General features: G+C 38.0%; 1 protein-coding gene across 5 annotated transcripts in view; it reads right to left on the minus strand.

Moving 5' to 3' along the window:
- LOC107691191 (E3 ubiquitin-protein ligase mib1-like) overlaps positions 1-20,570 on the minus strand; it is a 94,078-nt gene that overhangs the window by 9,607 nt on the left and 63,901 nt on the right. For all 5 annotated transcript variants that reach the window (XM_016489720.1, XM_016489706.1, XM_016489713.1 and 2 more), the window contains exons 13-18: positions 10,809-10,941; positions 8,945-9,031; positions 8,239-8,397; positions 1,875-2,056; positions 1,503-1,692; positions 1,338-1,416 (exon numbers count right to left, since the gene is read on the minus strand). In XM_016489720.1, coding sequence (XP_016345206.1) covers positions 1,338-1,416; positions 1,503-1,692; positions 1,875-2,056; positions 8,239-8,397; positions 8,945-9,031; positions 10,809-10,941 — 830 coding nt within the window. The remainder of the gene's footprint in view (positions 1-1,337; positions 1,417-1,502; positions 1,693-1,874; positions 2,057-8,238; positions 8,398-8,944; positions 9,032-10,808; positions 10,942-20,570) is intronic.

Here is a 20,570-nt window from a genome sequence, read left to right on the forward strand (position 1 = left end):
TCGAGGTGTTGCAGGATGTAATGCAGTCCCATGTTGACTGCATCATCCACAGACCTGTTTGCTCTGTAGGCAAACTGGAGAGGATCCAGCAAGGGTCCAGTGATGTCCTTCAGGTAGGCCAGGACCAGGCTCTCAAGTGACTTCATGACCACAGATGTGAGAGCGACAGGTCTGTAGTCGTTAAGTCCAGTGATTTTGGGCTTTTTGGGGACCGGAATAATGGTGGAGCGTTTGAAGCAGATGGTGGAGCGTTTGAAGCAGAAACGCTTATTAAGTTCCGTATTAGTTACAAACTATTATTACTTGCCTATAAGGCCCTGAATGAGTTAGCTCCTGCGTACCTAACTAGTCTTCTACCACGCTACAATCCACTGACAGTCACCACTGATAAGCTACCACTAAATATTGTAGAAACTTAATTTGCTGTAAAGTTGCTTTGCAACAATTTGTAGCGTAAAAAGCGCTATACAAATAAACTTGAATTGAATTAAATTAAATTAAATTCAATCAGTGATGGGTTTTCTCAAGATAGAGTTTGTTTGTTTGTTTAGAGTTAAACACCACGGCTATATTCGTGGCGAGAAAAAAAATAAAGATACAGACTTTTATAAGAGGTTTTTAAAAATGACCTTCGATTAAAAAAAAAAAAAAAAAAAAAAATCGAACACTTAGGTAAAGGTGAATCTCAAATTTGTAAAGCGTTTATCCAGGTCATATTTTCACTTCAAAACCAATAGGAAAAAAACAAGATATTATATTTTGCATACCGGAAAAGCCTATTTTTAGTTTTCTTTTTTCTTTTTGCATTGTGACATGCATGACAAGTGCATTTTAACCGCAAACTGTCAATACTGTAATGCACCCCGACAATTTCCTTAAAAATGACTATAATACAATGATTTCTTTTAAATAATCATCATCACCTTAAAGTTGGCACAACAAATACTATCATTTCTGAATCTGATATATCATCTTAAATTTTAATTTCAAGTAAACAAAATTAGACATTTTTGCATTACAGCAATGATAATCTTGGAGGAAATTGTGATTAAATGTCATAAAATATTGTCTCAATTAATAAAATAGTCCTAAGGAGTGAACTATGACCAGAACATGTTCTAGACAAGTTTTGTGAGATTCATCCATGTTATTTTATATATTTTATGCTCATCCTGCATGTGAACACCTAAATGTCTGTATCTGTATCATAGTCATGTGATGCATGATATTCTGACAAGCTAGATGACAGAATGAGCTTTTTTGTCTGGATGAGAGACAGTCACATGGGGTGATGAGAGAAGAGGTGTGGTGTGGGAGAAGAAAGCAAGCTGACTTACTCTCACAGGCGCACATGTGACCACAGGGTTGGAAAAGCACAGCTGCCTTTTTATCAGAGCAAACCACACACTCCTCAATCTGTGAGTGAAAAAAGAGAAGCGTTCACTATGGCACGTGAGAATATATGCATGCACAAAAGAAACTAGTGAGGTGGGTTTCTGTACCTTGGTTCTGGACTGGACCTGTTCCTTGCAAATGAGACACTTCTTGACGCGAGGCGAGCAGAGAGAGCAGGTAGCGATATGACCGCAGGGGCCAAAAAGCGTGTCCCTTTTCATATCCGAGCACACCATACATTCCTCAAGAGTCTCATTATTACTGTTTACAGACGGACTACGGGAGCCAACCTGCCCACTGAGGACAAGAGAGGAAGAGAGAGAGAGAATAAAAACATCAATTGAGATATAAAGTGCAAATGGATTAAAGGATGAATAGCAAAATGAATAATTAATGAATAGCAGGAAATGTATCATGAAGTCAATTTCAAATATCCGTAGTGCAAGCTTCAACATATCCCCTACTGGTTGGGCAGATACCTAGTCTTCTCTTTGTGGCATTTAGCTAGGGCCTTGCAGAGGCTTGGGTCAGGGCACAGGTCCAGAGGAGACTGGCCCTTCTTGTTACGGATGGTGAGGTCAGATCCATTGGCCGCCAGAAAGCAAGCAATAGAGGCTGCACTCTTCTTCTCAGCCCCCTGAGTGCCCAGTCCCATAATTAACTGCGAAGATTCACCACAAACAGAGTCAAATACAGCAGATTAATATAGATCATCTATTAAAGTCACAATTAGCCATGTTGAAATTTAATTCATTACACTATGCAATTAAAATGAGAACAGTGCAGAGTCAAAAAAAAAAAAAACATTTTCTGATGAATTTAGAATTCTATTTTCTGAATATCTATTTCTAAGTCCTAGGAGAATACAAACTAAACTAATTATATATAGAGCCAGTGTTTCTAATGAAAGCGTTACATTTCTTCTTTATAACAGACACTGTTTTCATCACTGAATGAAAATATTTTTAATGTCCCTCCATTGAAAGCCTATGCAACCAAAATGTTGATGTTTAAAGTTAAAGACACAGTTAGGGTGACCATATGTGCTCTTTTTCCTGGACACGTCCTTGCCAGGATTTCTATATTGCCTAAAATATCCAGGTTTTGGCTTCGTTTTTCTGTTTTCATACTTACTTTTATAAGAGGTTTTTAAAAATGACCTTCGATTAAAAAAAACAAACAAAAAAAAAAATCGAACACTTAGGTAAAGGTGAATCTCAAATTTGTAAAGCCTTATCCAGGTCATATTTTCACTTAAAAACCAATAGGAAAAAAACAAGATATTATATTTTGCATACCGGAAAAGCCTATTTTTAGTTTTCTTTTTGCATTGTGACATGCATGACAAGTGCATTTTAACCCCAAAACTGTCAATACTGTAATGCACCCAGACAATTTCCTTTAATTTTATTTAAAATTTAAATGCAACCAAAATGTTGATGCTTAAAAACATTAAAGACACAGTTAGGGTGACCATATGTGCTATTTTTCCTTGACATGTCCTTGCCAGGATTTCTATATTGCCTTAAATATCCAGGTTTTGGCTTTGTTTTTCTGTTTTCATACTTGCTTTCGACTTTAGGCGGAAGACTAAACTTGAAATTCACTATAGCATATATAAAAAAAGCCTTCATGCTTTCAATGTGGAACTAGGCAAAGCTAGACAGACCTTCTTCTCAAACCTTATAAACAGTAACTTAAACAACACTTGCACTCTTTTTTCTACTGTTGAGAGACTGACAAATCCCCCAAGTCAGATTGCCAGTGAAATGCTCTCCGACAGCAAATGCAATGAGTTTGCTTCCTTCTTTTCTGAAAAGATCAATAATATCAGGAAGGCGATTAGCACATCCCCAAGTTATGCAGAGGTTAGACAGATTCGACCACAATATCAAAAAGAAGATACTATGTCTGCTTTTGAAGAAATTGATAGCAAAATTTTGGAAGAAATAGTACAGTACCTTAAATCGTCAACCTGCTATCTTGACATACTTCCCACATATGTTTTCAAAAGGGTGCTAAACTGTTTGGAAGCAGATCTCTTAGACGTGGTGAATGCCTCACTTCTTTCTGGGACTTTTCCAAACTCCCTGAAAACTGCAGTTGTTAAACCCCTTCTGAAAAAGAGCAATCTTGATAACACTAACCGTTTTAAATTCATTTTAAACCTCTTAAATCAATTTTTTTATCATTTTCAGTTTTTAAATTCCTTGTTTTATTGTTGTGATTATTTTTTTTTCTTTTCTTTTATGTAAAGCACTTTGAATTACCATTGTGTATGAAATGTGCTATATAAATAAACTTGCCTTGCCTTGCCTTGAATCTTGATCTGTCTGCGCAGCGCTGCTTCAAGTCGAACACAACACGCATAATATGTACGCATATTTGCATCGCTTTGACCATTCTCTGTAGATCCCACCTTCTCACGTGCCACAATTGGTCGACTATGTACAATGCCTGCTCGTTATTGGTCAAACTACTTTTTGATTCACACAAAAACACTGATCACACAAAAACACTGATCAATGCACATACATAGAGCTCATCAAATATGGTTATTCTTGCTTTACATGCAAGAACAAATCTACTTGGTTGTTTGTGAGACACAAAAGGACAAACCTTATTGGTTCCCATGAACAGGCATCTTTGTGTATCTTAATTTGTTGCAAAGATAAATGAAAGTCTTATGGGTTTAGAAGAACTGAATAATGTAGTGATGTATGAAGCACTGTTCACGCATAAATCGCTTTCAAACAAAGTAGCTTTCTGTTGGTCAGCACTGAGAATTTGAGTGACCAACTTGAACACAAACAAAATCTGCACAGGGAACTTTTTAGCCTTCATATGAAACTCCCGATAGCACAAATTTGTATTGAAATGACTGGATTTTACCCACAAAATTTCAAAGCGCAGATATAGATGTACTAACAGTATATTAGTTACAGTTTTTGATGGTGTTCTGAATGCTGCTTACTGGCCAAATCAAGAGTGTCAAGTCTCTAGCTCTTTAGAAATTGCTTGGGTCGGTAGTGCAAGGATATGGGATGTGGATGCCCATTTTATAATTCACCAGGTTAAAAAAAAAAAAAAAAGTCAAATAATTTCACTGAAATCACTCTTAAGCAATATAAGCAACATTAACAGTGATGCTTGTCTTAATAAACATCACTAAAATAATCAGTAATTGACTTCTGTGTAAAGAAACACAAAAGGCCATACATGTCCATGATGTAATGTTGTAGATTAATCTGGAATGATGAAATGCTATAGACCATATTGAGCTAATAAAAGTGGGCAGATCTCGGCATACTGATTAATTCAGTGGAGTGTTTTAAATGGATGGCCTGACTCTGCTGCATGTGGTAAGTGTGATGGCTTGATAGAGAGAGAGATTTGTCACACTGTTTGTGTTAATAAATGGCTGACTGCTGGCCTGGAAGTAGCCTCCTGTCACACAACGCTTGATTTACGACAGTCATGGAGAGGCGGTGATGTGAACTGGCAGGGCTGGGGTCAGGCGTAAGAGGAGCTACAAAGGCTGTAAAAGATAGGGTGCATGGGACCGGCATCGTCAGTCTGTCTGGTGTCAGACGTTATGGTGAGATTTTCTGACAGTTGATCCAGAGTGTATTGACAGCATGTGTTAATGAAGATAAGGCTGTGGGGATGGGGGGTCATAAGTGCTGCGGGACACCTAAGAAACAATGGCACTGATGGAAGAATTCAAGTATAACAGCAGCAGCAGTGCAGAGAAAAACCTGCAGATCTGTTGTTCTGATGTAGTCTATTAGCTGTACCCTGTTTTTAAGTACTAAGTAAGTTAATACAAAACTTAGTATGGCTTCAGAAGACCTGGAATATGAGTGAATCATAAAGACTACTTTTAAACTACTGGCCATATAATGCTTTTATTTTTTTGAAAACTTCAGGTCACATTTTATTGTAACTGAATGAAGTGCAACTGGTACATTTTGTGTTCTAGTGAAATGAGTAGCAAGTAAATGATAATTTACATTTCCAGATGAATTGCCCCTTTATGGGCTAAAATCTACAGACAGTAAACTATTAAATTTAAATTTATACGAGTTGAAAAGCTATAAGAAGCTGGTGGTTGATGGTGTGAGACTGATCACATCAAATTTAGCCACATCATGACTAGCTTCGCTCGCTGATGTTCTGTATGAAGTGTTCACTCTCTATACTGTGTCACATTTGGGATCATTTACCTGAGAACATGGCATTCGTTGCATTTTAAATCTGCTCTGATAGAGTTCATTGGCTTGGTAATCTGACTGCCATCATTGTGCCAATGAATTATGAAGAGTGAGCATATAGTAATAGTCTCAGCCTCAGACGCCACGGCCACAGACCATTGGCCGAATATCTGATGCATATGGCACACAAAATTGGAAAAACTTCAGGAGTTTCAAAGTCATCATCGGATTGGTTGAATTATACAGAATTTCTGGGAGACGTGCGTGTCGCGTTCTTTAAGGTTCCGCCTGGAAACAAAGATGCTGTGATGCCAAACCCTTTTTTTCAAAAGTATGTGAAGTATGTAAAGTTCGTGGAGTTTTACACACTGGTCTGTTATTGTAGGGCCATGCCCCTAAACATGACGCGGCACAAAACAAACCATGATTGGTTGCTTTACCTGTCAGTCATATGGCCTCTTGGGCAGTCCTTGGCCATTCAAAGCGGCTAAGTCTCCAAGACCTTCTGCCATCAGTCTGAAGGTCTGGCTACGCGAGATTAATATAGTAAATGTCTTGATTATACTTACGTCTGCCAAAGCTGTCTTCTTTCTGCTTTCTCTCTTCCCACTCAATTTTCCACAAATATATGCAATCCCAAGAAAAGCGAAGGGATAATCAGGGGAGAATGTCTCAACTGAAGGATTGTGTAGTATACAGGACGCTGGACTGCAGAGGAACTGTGGCTCATTTGGCCGGTTACTCGTGTGACAGCAGAAAAATGGCTCTTATAGCAAAGCACAATCTATCATTGTTAACACAGGGAAAAGCCTGAGAAAAGCCCTTACAGTTGCAGAGTATTTAAACAGCCTCAGTGTTTTACTAGGGTTGGGTTATGACACAAATTTCACAATTCGATTCTCATTCACAAGCCTGAGATTCGATTTGATTCAATTCAATATCAATTATTTTGGATACATATCAGGTACAGTACATGGCAAATTTTCTCAAGGAAAAAAATCTCTCTCAACTAATACTATAAAATATACAAGAGAGTCAGTTGGTACTACATTATAATACTGAAGGTTAAAATTGACTGATTTGTGCTGTACAACTGCTTAAATTGCACTTAATGAAGTTTTTATAATTAGGTTACAATTACTTCAGTTAGTTTTTTGGAAATATACACATTTAAATAGTGACTGTCATAAAAACTTGGACGGATTATTCAAACATAAAACATTAAAGAACAGTAAAAAATTATAATGAATGTTATATGGTGCGTATATTTAGCTAAATGCTCCTCCTTATTTTTCTGGCTGACTAACGAGTTTATGATCACGGAATATGTTTTTTCTGAGGTAAATGTAACGTTACGTGACATTGTTTACAAGCCGTTACATCGACGTCTTTGCGCTGATTGAGCGATTACATGAGACAGGATACAGATTGTAAAGTTGTACTCTTTCTTTTAACTTACCTTCGGATGTTTAGTCATGATTATTTTGTGCTGAAACTGGTATTAATGTGGAGGAGATGATCAGTTCACGAGCGCTGCTGCATCTGTTGATCGAGGAGCTACAGCAGTGATCTGTCACTATACATTAAACAGCGCCAAAACGGCATTTATTGTTTGAATACTGCAATACAATGGACATAAATTTAAATCGGAGACTTTGTTTCATATTAAAAGTACCAACGCACAATGCTTGTTGCGATTTATTGGATGGGAGGTGCCCTTCAACGTTCCGTCCATTAACTAAAAACAGGCTAGACTAATCGATTCTTGGGATTTAAGAATCGATTTCGTTTCGTAAAAATGAGAATCGATTAAAATATATATATCAATATTTTTACCCAGCCCTATGTTTTACTACTTATTACTTAGAGCTCTTTTTGTGGGATCTGTGTCATTGTTTAACGTAAAAGTTCAGTTGTTTGAGTGGTGTGAAAGCAATTTTGCAAATTCAGGAAATCGCAATCAAGTTCAATTGAAAAGGTGGTTTGGAATATGGTTAATGCTCCTGATCACACTTACATCTCTGAGTAAATCATGTTTCATAAAATGATAATGTTCATTGCATGGAACGGTGGTTGGATGTTTTCTTTAGGATGCTACAACTGCAGAGATGCACAGAGCATGACAACAAAATGTATCTGTAGGGTCCTATGATTTCTGTGATGTGAGAAATGTGGAGAGAATCGTGGCATGAAATCATAAAAATGGAATTAACAGTATAACATGGAATGAAAGAATTTGGCAAACTTTTAATAAATTGTTGTTAAATTGTATAAGTTTCATTATTTCAATTAATTAGACATGCCTGAGAGATCACTGAAATTTTATTTAACCATTAAAACGGAAAACCAGAAAAATTCAAATGGAAAAACAACGGAATTGGAGAAAAATAAAATTTGGGGAAAAAATTAAACAATTCATAGGGCCCTATATAAGTAATATTTTGTCTTGTATGCTTTTTTTTTTTAATAATAAAAAAATATAATAATTGTGGATCAATCCACCATTTGCGATTTGATCCCACCACTTCTAATCAAGTACACTGCACTGAAAGTGTTTACTACATGATATTGTTAACTTAAAGCTTTTATTGAGAACACTTGTACTGTTTATATACTTCTCTGTACACACTGTGTTTTTGGAGGGCTCCCAGGGCTCCACTTTGCTGACGTCCTGCATGTCCTGAAGTTGGCGCAGCTGGGACAGAGTGTGATGACGCAGGGCCTCATGCAGTGGTGTGTCTCCATCCTTGTCTTGCACATCTAACTTTGCCTCAGCTCGCACCAAGAGCTGGACACAAACAAAGAGGACTGAATTTAACCAGTGTGTTCTCAGCAGTGGTGGATTTAATCATGCTCATGTTCACTGATGCAGATGAACAAGCTAACAATGACATCTAAAGCATGTGTCAAATTTCATTATGTATGTATATGACAAAAATAAGATGGTGTAACGTGAGACACAATAAGAATGTTTTGTTTGGTTATTACTTGAGAATCTTTCTTAATAGACCATGCCAATACAGATGCTTTGAAATAAGGAAAGTTGCACTGCTCTTATATGACCACAAGATGGCACTTTAGCTTCCACTGAGTCCCCTATTCCACCCCCATACCTCTCCTGGCATAGTCCAGATTGCTCAGGACTAAATGAATTCAATTGGAGGGGATAAATCTGCAGCAGAACTCCCTGCATTTATATCTTAAGCTGGGGCACTTAGCTACATTGCTTCATCAATGCGTTTGTGTTGAGCAGGAAGCCAGAACACTGGGTGAGGGGTGTAGATGTCAAACACTGAAAGGAAATTAACAGAACAGAGGAAGACAAAACCACATACTCGCACTATCTGGGTGTGCTGGCGTTCTACAGCAAGATGCAGTGCCGTCTGCTGGTTAACATTCTGTATGTCCAAACTGGCATTTCCCTATGGAAAGAGCAACACAGAGAAAGAAAAAAATCATTCTGTTGTCCTCAAATAAATGCTTTAAACTTTAACCATTGTGATATTTACACTTATATCGATACATTATATAGTGCCTTACAAAGGAACACAAAAAAGTGATTATTTGGGTATTTATTCACATACCACAATAAAAAATGTTTTCACTGAGGTTCAGTCATTGAACCTCAGTCATTGTCGATATCGCTCCTCAGCTACTGAAGATGAATTGCTGCTCATGAGCATGCCTTCTAGTCCCATAGGTTGTGTTAGGAAATGGGAGCTAATGGTGATTTGTATTCAGATATTCCCTGACTGAAACCCCATAGCAACATCTCTCTGCAATACTGCAGTGCAGCTCTACTGTGGTTCGGAGGCTGAGGCTTAAGTCGCTGGTGTGAACCTTTTCTTTGTCTCTCCCTCTCTTCTGTCATGGCAGGTAGTTGACAAAGGGCTGCACTGCCAGTGCCGCATTCTCATAATGCTGCTGAAATGTTGCAATAACGTTGTTACAGTGCCGTGACATAACGCTGATCAACAGTGGTGTGTGAAGGAGAGGCGCTAAACCAGTTAAGCCAAATTCACACATGCAGAATGTTTGAAACAGTTCAACTCGAGACCACTGTATTCTTGCAATGTGTTGCATCTAGGGGTGGGTGGTCTTCCCAAAATATCAAATCACGATCTTATGACAAAAAAATCACGATCCACGATTTGAATCACGATCTTCCCAATTTTGAGGCGCACTATCGAGAATATCCATACTGGAACAAAGCCTATGACTTATCTATTTGAACTATTTAAAACACAGTATTGCATTAAACAACCAAAATGGTCATTAAAGCCTGAGTTAAACTTTAAAACACTGAATCACTGTATGAATTAATTATACATTAATTCTTAAAGTTATAAAGTGATTCAGTCAAGAGCAGTGAGTGATTTTCTCTGTCTTTTTTTGTTTGATTAACAATGACACAGACAGCAGTAGGTATTTGCATTAGGCTTTAAGACGGAATGCACGGATCTAATACACTGACACGCATCCGATTTATTTCCCAATTGTTTATGTTTGAAAGACACATGACAGAGACGCATGATATAATTAGACCAGCCACAGTCATCTAACAGGCACTGCTGTAGTTTTAACATTATTATGAGGACATAAAAGATCACAATCTCTACGATTTGCCTGAAAAGTAAATCATAGACATCTTCAAGATCAATCACAATATAAAATCGTCAGATTGCCCACCCCAATTGCATCCTATTTGCACTGAATTAAACTAGCCCCACCCAACAGGAAGTTGAAGTGGAATGACAGGAAATTACACTAATTTCTGTTATATAAAATTATTTTAATTCTACTTCCTAAAATCCAAAATTAAATTTCCCTTCAAAATTTAATTTCCATTCAAAAAGCATTCTTAATTTAATTTTGAATGATGCAAAGCTCTGCGATCAACGTTATACATAATATTTTGTTTTAAAGGGTTATCTACATGAAATATTTCTACATGAAATATCCACGAAAATATTCTATTCTCTACCTTAAGAGTCACTGTGACTGTACAATGCGCCTAGTACAATGAGAGCTGGGATACTTTCTCAGCTCTTCTGGGCCCCTAATGACATTAACTGCATCAATTATCCACCTGAATCATTATCTGCACAGGTGCTTGATGCTTTCACCCTTCTAGTGGACTGAATAACCTGCTGGAGTACAGGGTGGGGACTTCCTATAGAGCGTGTTAGAACTGCTGACCTGGTGGACTAGGAGCTCTGCCACCTCCACGTGGTTGTTGAGGGCAGCCAGGTGAAGCGCGGTATAACCATCATCCTTTTTCTCATCCACTATCCATGGCCGTGGCAATTTGGATAGCAGCACACGCATGGCACTGCAAAACAAACATACAAAATACACATTTCAGTAAGCAGGCTTTTATAAATTTGGTGAGGCTGTGAAAGTCACATGAAGGGCACTGAACTCTGGGAATCAAGGAAGCAACAGAATAAACACTAGAGTACTAAATGAGGGGAACAAGAGGTAATAGAGCAATAAAGGATAACAGAGCACTTGAACAATGACAAAACATTATTATGAGGAAGAATATTGCATGAGAATTGTATCTGGTGATACTTTAAGATGTAAATAGCACGCACAATTACACAAGTGACAATAATGATCCATCATGAAAATAAGTGAGCATGGCTATTAAAAACATTTGATCTTAAAAGTTGAATGCTGTCTTAATGTCTCCCAAAAAAATTGAATAAAAGATACAGTACATTGAGTACACGAGTACATTGATCATTTAGTCACATACTGGCTGATTTATCCGTCCAGTACTTGAGTAGGTGACCAAAATGTACATTTAAGTAAGTGCATATGAATGTAAAACACAGGGAATATATGTAAAGCAGATAAAATGAAGACCGTAGAGCCCTAAGGACGTCAAACGGGCCTTTGGAACAGCCAATAGAGAGGCCATGCCACCCATCCAATCCCCAGAAAAACTGACATACCCAAGCAATCTCATCAGGCCATGCCAAATCAAGGAAATATCACTTCATGCAGCACAGGGTTAGTATTCTCAACTGCCTTTGAGTGTTAAGGTTGTTAAAATATCATTGGTGGGATGAGTGGAAATAAATGAGGATGCATCTAAAGGAAGAGAAAAGAAAAAAGAAACTGATGAATGTAACTTCAGAGATGAGGTGGATTTGTGGAAGCCTCTGAAGTACTGCTTTTTGCTGCAGGGTGGATTCTGGTAAACCCAAAGCCAGTCCCTAGTTTCTTAGGTAGTGTGGAGAGAAAGCATCAGCGCAGTATACATTTGGAGCGCTGTGCAGCAAAGCAGCTGTACTGCAGTGTACACGGCATGCACACACGCACAGCCCAGTTACATCTTTACACCTGCAATGCTCATGGAGTTTGTGGATATGCCCCTTAAATAATGTACTACTGATCAGCTGATGCATAAGTTTAAGAAAATGTGATTGTCAATGGAGTGAAGAAATTCAAACTGATCACACAAAGATAACCGTGGTTTAGATACATGCAGCAAGACCCATGAAACTCTTTTGAGTGTTAAGTTTTACAACAATTGGTGCATACTGGGGCAAGGAATGGTGACAGACTGCTCCCGCAAAAACATCCCGCTCAGGATAGTAGCCAATACAGAAAACGGCCTGGTACTGGTGTATTCTTGTATTAGCTAGAATGCGATGGATCATTGGCAGCAAGTCGCTGGCATTGTGAGTGGCAAGCCCTTCTAGATGCGGCATAGATTGACAGGCTGCCTGCCACAGTGGTGGAAATGGGCAGGCATTAATATTAATGCAACTCCTGGCACTACTGCATTGCATCAACTTTTTTGTTGAGGAGTTTAAAGAACACTAACTATGCAGTCTGTGGTAGGGCTGTCAAAATGACTGAAAAACTAAATTCTAATTTTTTACTTAAATATTATCAAAATTCGAATTATATTCGAATTTAAAAGGTTCAATTCGAATGCAACGTTTTTGCATTCGAATGTGGATTTGTTTGTTTTTTTAATTCGACGAATATTCGAAATTTGAATTTTTTTTTGACAGCCCTAGTCTGTGGCACAAACCCCTTGTAATTCCTTCTTGGAAATGATTTGTTCTACTGTGAGCAAAGGGAAATGGAGATGATGAATGGTTTGTTATTGGTGGCAAACCTTTATAGGGTCTTGATAATCGACTTGACGTAGGTAACAGTAGGTAGGTAGGTCTCCAAATAAGAGGTGAAGAACAAGGCTCAGAAGCAGCAATGAGGCTGAAGTAGCCGTATGAACACCCAAATGAACATGGGGCAAATGTAAAACTGAAAAGAGCGGAAAAGGCAGGAGGGAGAGATAAGGTGAAGGAGAAGCACGATGGAACTGGGTCACCCTGTGAGATACGAAGATCCCTCAGGAGCATGCAGACGAGGCCTGTTGTCTCTGGTAGCCACATGGTAATTTGTCATAGGCCTGAAGCTCACTGTTACTAGGAAGGAAAAGGTGAACACTACCTTACAGTATAGCACAAGCAATTTGTTAGCAGCAGAGCTGAAAGCTCCGATCTTTTCAATGCAGGAAAGAGAGAAGCAACTATATGATAGGCCTGGATAAGATGAACTAGTCAACTCTGGGAACACTGGAATAAGCACCAGCTTGTATGAAGACTTCAAGACTATAATGTTGTGAAGTTAGATGGCATGGTGCTCCTGGCATACACTATGGGTGAGAAATGTGACACTTTATGCTCATATAAATGAGCACTCCACACATAAAAATGGTGTGTGGCTGTACAATTGGCTATACAAAGGCTGTACCTTTTTCCTTATCTTTATGTATACTACACATGATTATAAATAATAGCCCGATGCTTATAATAATGCCAATGGACCTTGCTTGAAAGAATAAAAAGAACGAACAATGGCTGAAATGAGACTAAGTAATTTAAACTTTAAGAACAATCAAGACAGAAAATGGATCTGCATCCCAGAATGTCTGCTGAGTTAAGAAGAGTTTGTTATTAAAGGTGGGGTAAGCGATTTTTAAAAAACGCTTTAGAAAACTGATTCGGGCCGAGTAGCAAAACAAACTTGTAGCCAATCAACAGTAAGGGTAGTGTCTACTCATGATGTGTAGGAGAGAGCGCTCAGTGCTCACATTAGCGAGCCGAGCGACAGAAAGATAGAGATATTTGAAATGTGTGTCAATACGTCAAATAGAATGCAGCAGCAGTTTTCTGTTGGGGATTCGTCGTGTCATGCCGCATCCAGTGTAGACCATAGATATGTATATATATATCTATGGTGTAGACAGCATCACTGATTATAATGAGTTCCATAGTATTTTGTCGTGCCGCGCCACTTGCGTCCGGTGTAGACACGGTGTAACATTGGTTTTGCTTTGTTTCACAGAACTAATAGTTGCCTGGGTTGCGTACGCATGTGTGGGGCGGAGCTATCAAAATAGGGGTGAGACCCTTTTGGGGTAGGAGCGTGTTTGTTTTGGTGATTTCAAATGTCAACATTGGCTACCAGAAATCGCTTACCCCACCTTTAAGTGCAGCTTGCATAATGCCTTCTTTAAAGTGACTTCCTACCAACTTTGTCTTTATTGGACACATGGCTGTGAACTTGTAATAAAACCCATTAGCATAAAAAGTGTGGTTAATCACTGAATTTCTACATTGATTGTAACTGAAGAGTCTGATATAATAAAATATTGTGAAAATGTGAGGAAGAAGGTATTGCAGAACACATTACAAACTTTAATTTGCTTAATTTTACAGATATGTCTGTCTCGCACAAATTATCTGAATCAGCGAGGGACCCAATGGCACAGTAATATCTGTGACCTAATTATGTATTCTGTTTCTAGAGGCATATTGATACAAAAAAAAAAAAACCTTACAAATCCAAAACATTGCTGCACTCACATGGCAACAAATAATAATATGTATGCTACAAGAATATCAAAACAAAAAAGATAGGGCCTATGGTATTTCAAACACGAAATATAAATCCATATTTCACTTAGACTATGCATGATATATAGGTGTTATTTATAAAAAAAACATTAAATGTAAATGCTAACAGGGATCCAAAAAGCATAATAAATACAAACTCATGGATGCATGATTGATTTAAAATTGTTTTTTTACACTTTTTCTAGATTGGAGGGAAGATGACATTTGACTGAGTTAACACTGAGAATTTTCTTCTTTGTGTAGTGTTGAAAAATTCTTCGATTGGTAGCTGACTCACTTAGGGGAGTGGTAGACATCACTGCTATAAATCTTAGGCTTTAAATGACTCCAACCCCAAGCTGTTTACTCGAGGTGGGTAAATTCAATCCACCAAAGTAGCTCAGCTGGTGTCCAAGCTCTTCAGAAACAAGCAGCAAAGAAACACTAAACTAACAAGCCAGCAGACAGATGTCTAATAAGCGTGTATTAAAGATACAATTGGGTGCACCTGAAGTTAGATGCCCATTAACAGCAGTATGATGCATTGCTGACAGGATGATTTAATGATCTGCATTGGGGTTCTATTTACAGCTTGCTCAAGCATTACGGTCACAAAATGCATTTATAATACGTTTAGGTCTTGCCAAGTAAAGAGTATTAATAGTGTAGTCTAGGAGTCTGACCAATGTCTTGTAATCTAGGAGTCTGACCAAAATCTTATATCATGCTATAAATTCTTTTGGTAACACATTATTTTACGGACCAATTCTCAGTATTAACTAGTTGTTTATTAGCATGCATGTTACTAGCATATTGGCTGTTTATTAGTACTTATTAGGCACATATTAATTACTTATTCTGCATGACCATTTTCTAGATCCTTTAACCCAACCCGATACATAAACTTAAAAACTACATTACTATTAATTATTAGCAAATTAGGAGTTGAGAGTTTGAGGGAAAACTCTTAATAGTGAATGTGTGAATTTTTTATTTTATTTATTATTATAGGAACTGTATTTAGCATGGCATGGTTATTTTTGATTGAAATAGAGCTTCAATATTTTTTTTTTTTTTGCATTACATAACCATGTAATGTCTATTTTTCAACCATAAAGTGAGTTTAAAAATGAATTTAAATTCATGTCATTTGATTTTTGTCACTTAAATGTATCTTAAGTTTTTTCCTGCTTTTGCTTTTCAACAAACATTTAAAAAATAAAAAAATAAAATACAATTCCAATTATATGTTTTTGTAGATCAATGCAGAAAAGTGTTATATAGAGGGCAAGTCATCTTTAAACTAAGGGGATGCTGGAAAAATACCATCAATAGAAACTATTTATTTTTGAACTCAAAGCGCAGATGCTAGCTGAATCATGAGGCCATCAGTGCTCAACTTCTCCATCATTCTCTTACCTGTCAATTTGAGTTAAGTAGATACAGTGACCTTCAAGTGACCATATGGGTTTCTATAGCAACCATGTATACAAACATTTAAAAAATCAAAAAATAAAATACAATTCCAATTATATGTTTTTGTAGATCAATGCAGAAAAGTGTTATATAGAGGCAAGTCATCTTTAAACTAAGGGGATGCTGGAAAAATACCATCAATAGAAACTATTTATTTTTGAACTCAAAGCGCAGATGCTAGCTGAATCATGAGGCCATCAGTGCTCAACTTCTCCATCATTCTCTTACCTGTCAATTTGAGTTAAGTAGATACAGTGACCTTCAAGTGACCATATGGGTTTCTATAGCAACCATGTATGAATTATTCAACTCTTGAGCATGGGTCAGTTATTAACTTGGGTCACTATGCAAATGCAAACTGTAAATGCTACTGATGCACGAACACAGTCCTTGTGCTCCAATAAATTTTTATTCATTAATGGGAGGAATTAGAAGTGATTGGAAGTCAACCGAATATCTATTGAATAACATTGAGTCGAGTCTACAAAAGGACCATCGTAAAATGTTAAATCATTTTTGAACAGGGATGAAGGTTACAACTAGAAATAAAACTGTTCTTAAAGCAATGGCAAGTACAAGCCATCATAAAAACAGCATATCAGTTTTAAATGCTATAAAATCTCATACTTGCGTTAGATACTTAAATTATTATTAATTATTCTAGTGCTTCACTTACTTTATATACCCACCTCCCTTGCTACTACTCATGATATCATTCACAGTCATGTGACACCACATTCATTATGACACCAACCACAACTATTGGCTCAGAATTATGACTTGGCCAACCCCCAGAACAAGAGCAAGTGATTTGATTGGGCAAAAGGCAGTTTGGCTTGTGTCAGTCTGTCCTTGGATAGTCTGGCTTGATTGATTACAGTCCTTATATTACAGTCCAGGACATATGCATGTGGGGGAAAGGTTGAAATGTGCATTGTCCAAATAGTTTTCCATTTTTGGTTGCAATGACTCCAGCAAATCGTCTTGTAGGTGATTTGTGGAAAAGTGGAATATAAAAATGTAGACATTTTGAAATCCACCCAGGCACAGTTAGCCACCACTCCTGCCTTATTAACATAAAAAGACTACACAATGAAGTCAATGTTCCTTGTCTATTAACCACAAGCTTGACTATATGATATATTCAAAGTCATTGAACAGCTTTGCATGAAAAACATAGTTGTTCAAGGCACATCTTCCTTTCTGATTTAGACATCACTCCATTCGTTGTAATGACTGGACCTTCTCTGTTTACAAATGTGATACAGCACTTGCAACCACGCAAAGACGCATGATGTGAAAATGACATTTCCCGCAAAATCAGAACATCTCAAGTTACAAATCTTTATTATATGCTTACTGTTGTAAATTGAGGCAAGGAGTCACTTTTGAACAGATTCTTTTTTAGATTTATGTTTGGCCCTTTGAACTTTAATGGATATGACAGTGAGAGAGTGGGCAGGAAAGAAAGTGGGAGAGAGAAAGGGTGACAGGATCAACAAGGACCATGAACGGGATTCGAACTTCAGTTGCATGAAGAGCAGCCATGCTACATTTTGGAGTGGTGCCCATGAGGCTACTGGCTCGGACAAACTGATTTATTTTTTTACTTGTTCAATAATAGATTTTTGTTCATTTTAACTTAAAAAAAAACAAACTCTTATATCGGATTGTTGTGCAATATTCTTAGGTATTCCAAGTATTAACAAATTATAATCACCAATTAAAATATTTACACCTATGCCCTCTGAGTCATAATTTTAAATAAAACATGGTTGAAATGAGTTGGATCCAATGCTACTCATATTGTTGGGTTTTTCTACCATTGGGTATTACAGTAAATGTGTAGGTCTGTTTAGAGCTGAGGTGAGAGATCAGAGTGGAACAGTGGTACAGCTGCAGTGGGGCTGAGTGGAACAATGGCCAGTAGCCGAGAGACCCGCTGCCACAGGCTTCCCCCGACAGCGCTCAGGTCGGCCCTTCATAAATCACTTTTATGCCGTGTGCCGCTCAGCAGTTTTACCCACTCCCTGATGGAATGCTTAAAGGGCTGAGGATCAGGGGAGAGAGAAATAGACTAAGAAAAAAAAGGTGGAGGATCTAATGTTATAATCAAGAACACTGAATATGGAGAGCGTGTTTAGGCTAAATTCAACATTGCACAAGACAATCTCATGAGGTGAAGGTGTTTTTCATCCTCAAAGAATAAAACCAAATGTCTTGATTCATCCGCCAACCTAACAATTGCTATACAATGCCAAATAAGAAATCAAATCTCACTCCCTAGACAGGTCTGTTGTATGTAATCAATCCCATATAGTCTTAAGAGCTGTGCCAAATTTAATCAGACAAATACCATTAAAAAAGTAATTTGTCTTTTTGTGCAGACCCCAAGGCCCATAGTAATTAAAACTAGAGCCCGACCGATATGTTTTTTTTGGGGCCGATACCGATACCGATATTAGGGAATAAAAAAAGGGCAGATACCGATATATCGGCCGATATCTCCTGAACCCCGGGGGCTATCCACGCGGGAGTGGTCTCATTCGAAAGAGGGCCTCGAGACGTACACTCGATTCGCGTTCGAGAGGGTTCCTCGAGCTGAAGGGATCCCCCGAATTTGGTGCGGATTCGCCGCGCCGTTATGTAGATATGGCCGTTCAAAGTTTCAATGGTTTTCCATAGACTCAAGCTTTAAAGCGTTTCATCCAGGTGGCCAGTAGCAAACAATGGAGCGCGCTCTGCTGGACAAACTAAGTAATTACACCATTTCAAGCATTTTATCTGCATTATATGTTCTGTAAAAAAACATTTTCATATCGGCGGCATATTTGCCGATACCGATATATCGGCGACAGGCTCATATCGGCCGGTAATATCGGCAAAACGATATATCAGTCGGGCTCTAATTAAAACCCCTGCTTAACTCAATACTTATTACCATTCAGTCAGTCAGGTACTGGTGTGATTGATGAGATCTTTTGTTACAGGGCTACCTGAAATCAGCACTTCCGGGACAGCTTTCAAAACTACTGAGAATTACCCACGGATGGTGCACCCGGTCAAAGCACTAACTGTCAGAGTGAAGCTGAGTCAAAGTTCTCAGATCGTGGCTGGAAAACTTAGCTGTGCAACATTTGCCGTGAACTGTAGCAAAACATCACACATCTCAGTATGGCTTCATAAAATAAAAGAAAAATGTTAAAAAAAAAGTTTGAGAGATTTGTTCAATCATTAATACATTTACATTTTCACAACTTGAACAGTAATCCAGGAGGTTGAACCAGGACCTCTATGATGGACACAGCCACAATAGTCTTTTTTCCCCTCTGTCCAATGTAGAACAACTTGTGTTAAACTGCAGAAGAGAAGTAAAATGCAACAAAGTCATTCATAATTGGCCCTGATTTCTCTGATCGATAACCGGCTCAACTAAACATTCACAATTTATGACCTAAAGGAGGAAATTAGATGGCGCATGTATGCATGTATGGTACATGCATGCTACGCTTCCTCTATAGCAGAGTGAGTGGAATTTAACTAAAGAGACCACTGACATGAAAAAAAGGCTGATCAGACCAATAGACCTCCCTCACTGACGGAGACGTTAAGCCCCGGTATTCATCCTGATTAGAGCTTCCATTCACATCACACATATCAAAATGATATCTGTCATTGCAAAGCTTGTCAACCTCTCGCTATTGAAACTTAAGCTAAAACAGCCATGCTTTCATTTTGATGAGGGGTGGCTTTCTCTGAAGATTCATTTTATGAGGTCGAAGGTTTTAGGTGATGTTTTTAAGTTTTCTTGAGTGGTTCACTAACTGCTAGTTTAACTGCTAGCCCCATGAACTGTAAAATGTATCTGTTTGGCTGAGGGTTGGGCCTCAAGCTAATGCATTACTCAAGAGTGCATTACACCTGGCAAATAGTCAATTTTAGTAATGCCCATAAATACAGAGAGCATTTGAATGCCAATACGTTAAGACTGTGAACGCATTAATTGAATTGTACTTCACAATAAAAAAAAATAAAAAAACAAGACTTAAGGTTCTGCAAGCATTACACCATCTTACGGATTTTTTTATATCTTATCCAGAGTTTTTTTTTTTAGTAATCTAATGCAAGTTAGAAACCTATTTTTGTAATTCTCAAAGGCTTGCCCAACACTGCCAAGAGCTATAGAAGATGGGAGAGGAGAAGCCTCAGGACAATTACCAACTACAGATTTACATTGTTTAACAGAGACATTACACTAAACGATGTGAAAACATTACTTTGAGAGATTAGATAATGCCTTGAGTGCTGTAATTATCTCCGTGTGGTGGTGGGTGGACTGCAGAGGTAGCATTGTTACTGCAGGTAGAGAGACGCAGCAGTGGAGGACAAAGCCGTGAGATGACATTGCCGGCTAAAACCAACTCTCCGCACTGAATGATGGGACCTCCTAATTAAACATTTTTGTGGTTCTGGACATGCTGTCATCCAGCTTCATGCAAACCTCAACATCAGTTTTTTTCCCAGACTCGGTCTGAATAATTTTTGGACCCAAATTTGTATCAAT

This window comes from Sinocyclocheilus anshuiensis, unplaced genomic scaffold, assembly GCF_001515605.1.
Source record: "Sinocyclocheilus anshuiensis isolate Anshui unplaced genomic scaffold, SAMN03320099.WGS_v1.1 scaffold894, whole genome shotgun sequence".
Classification (NCBI taxonomy): domain Eukaryota; kingdom Metazoa; phylum Chordata; class Actinopteri; order Cypriniformes; family Cyprinidae; genus Sinocyclocheilus; species Sinocyclocheilus anshuiensis.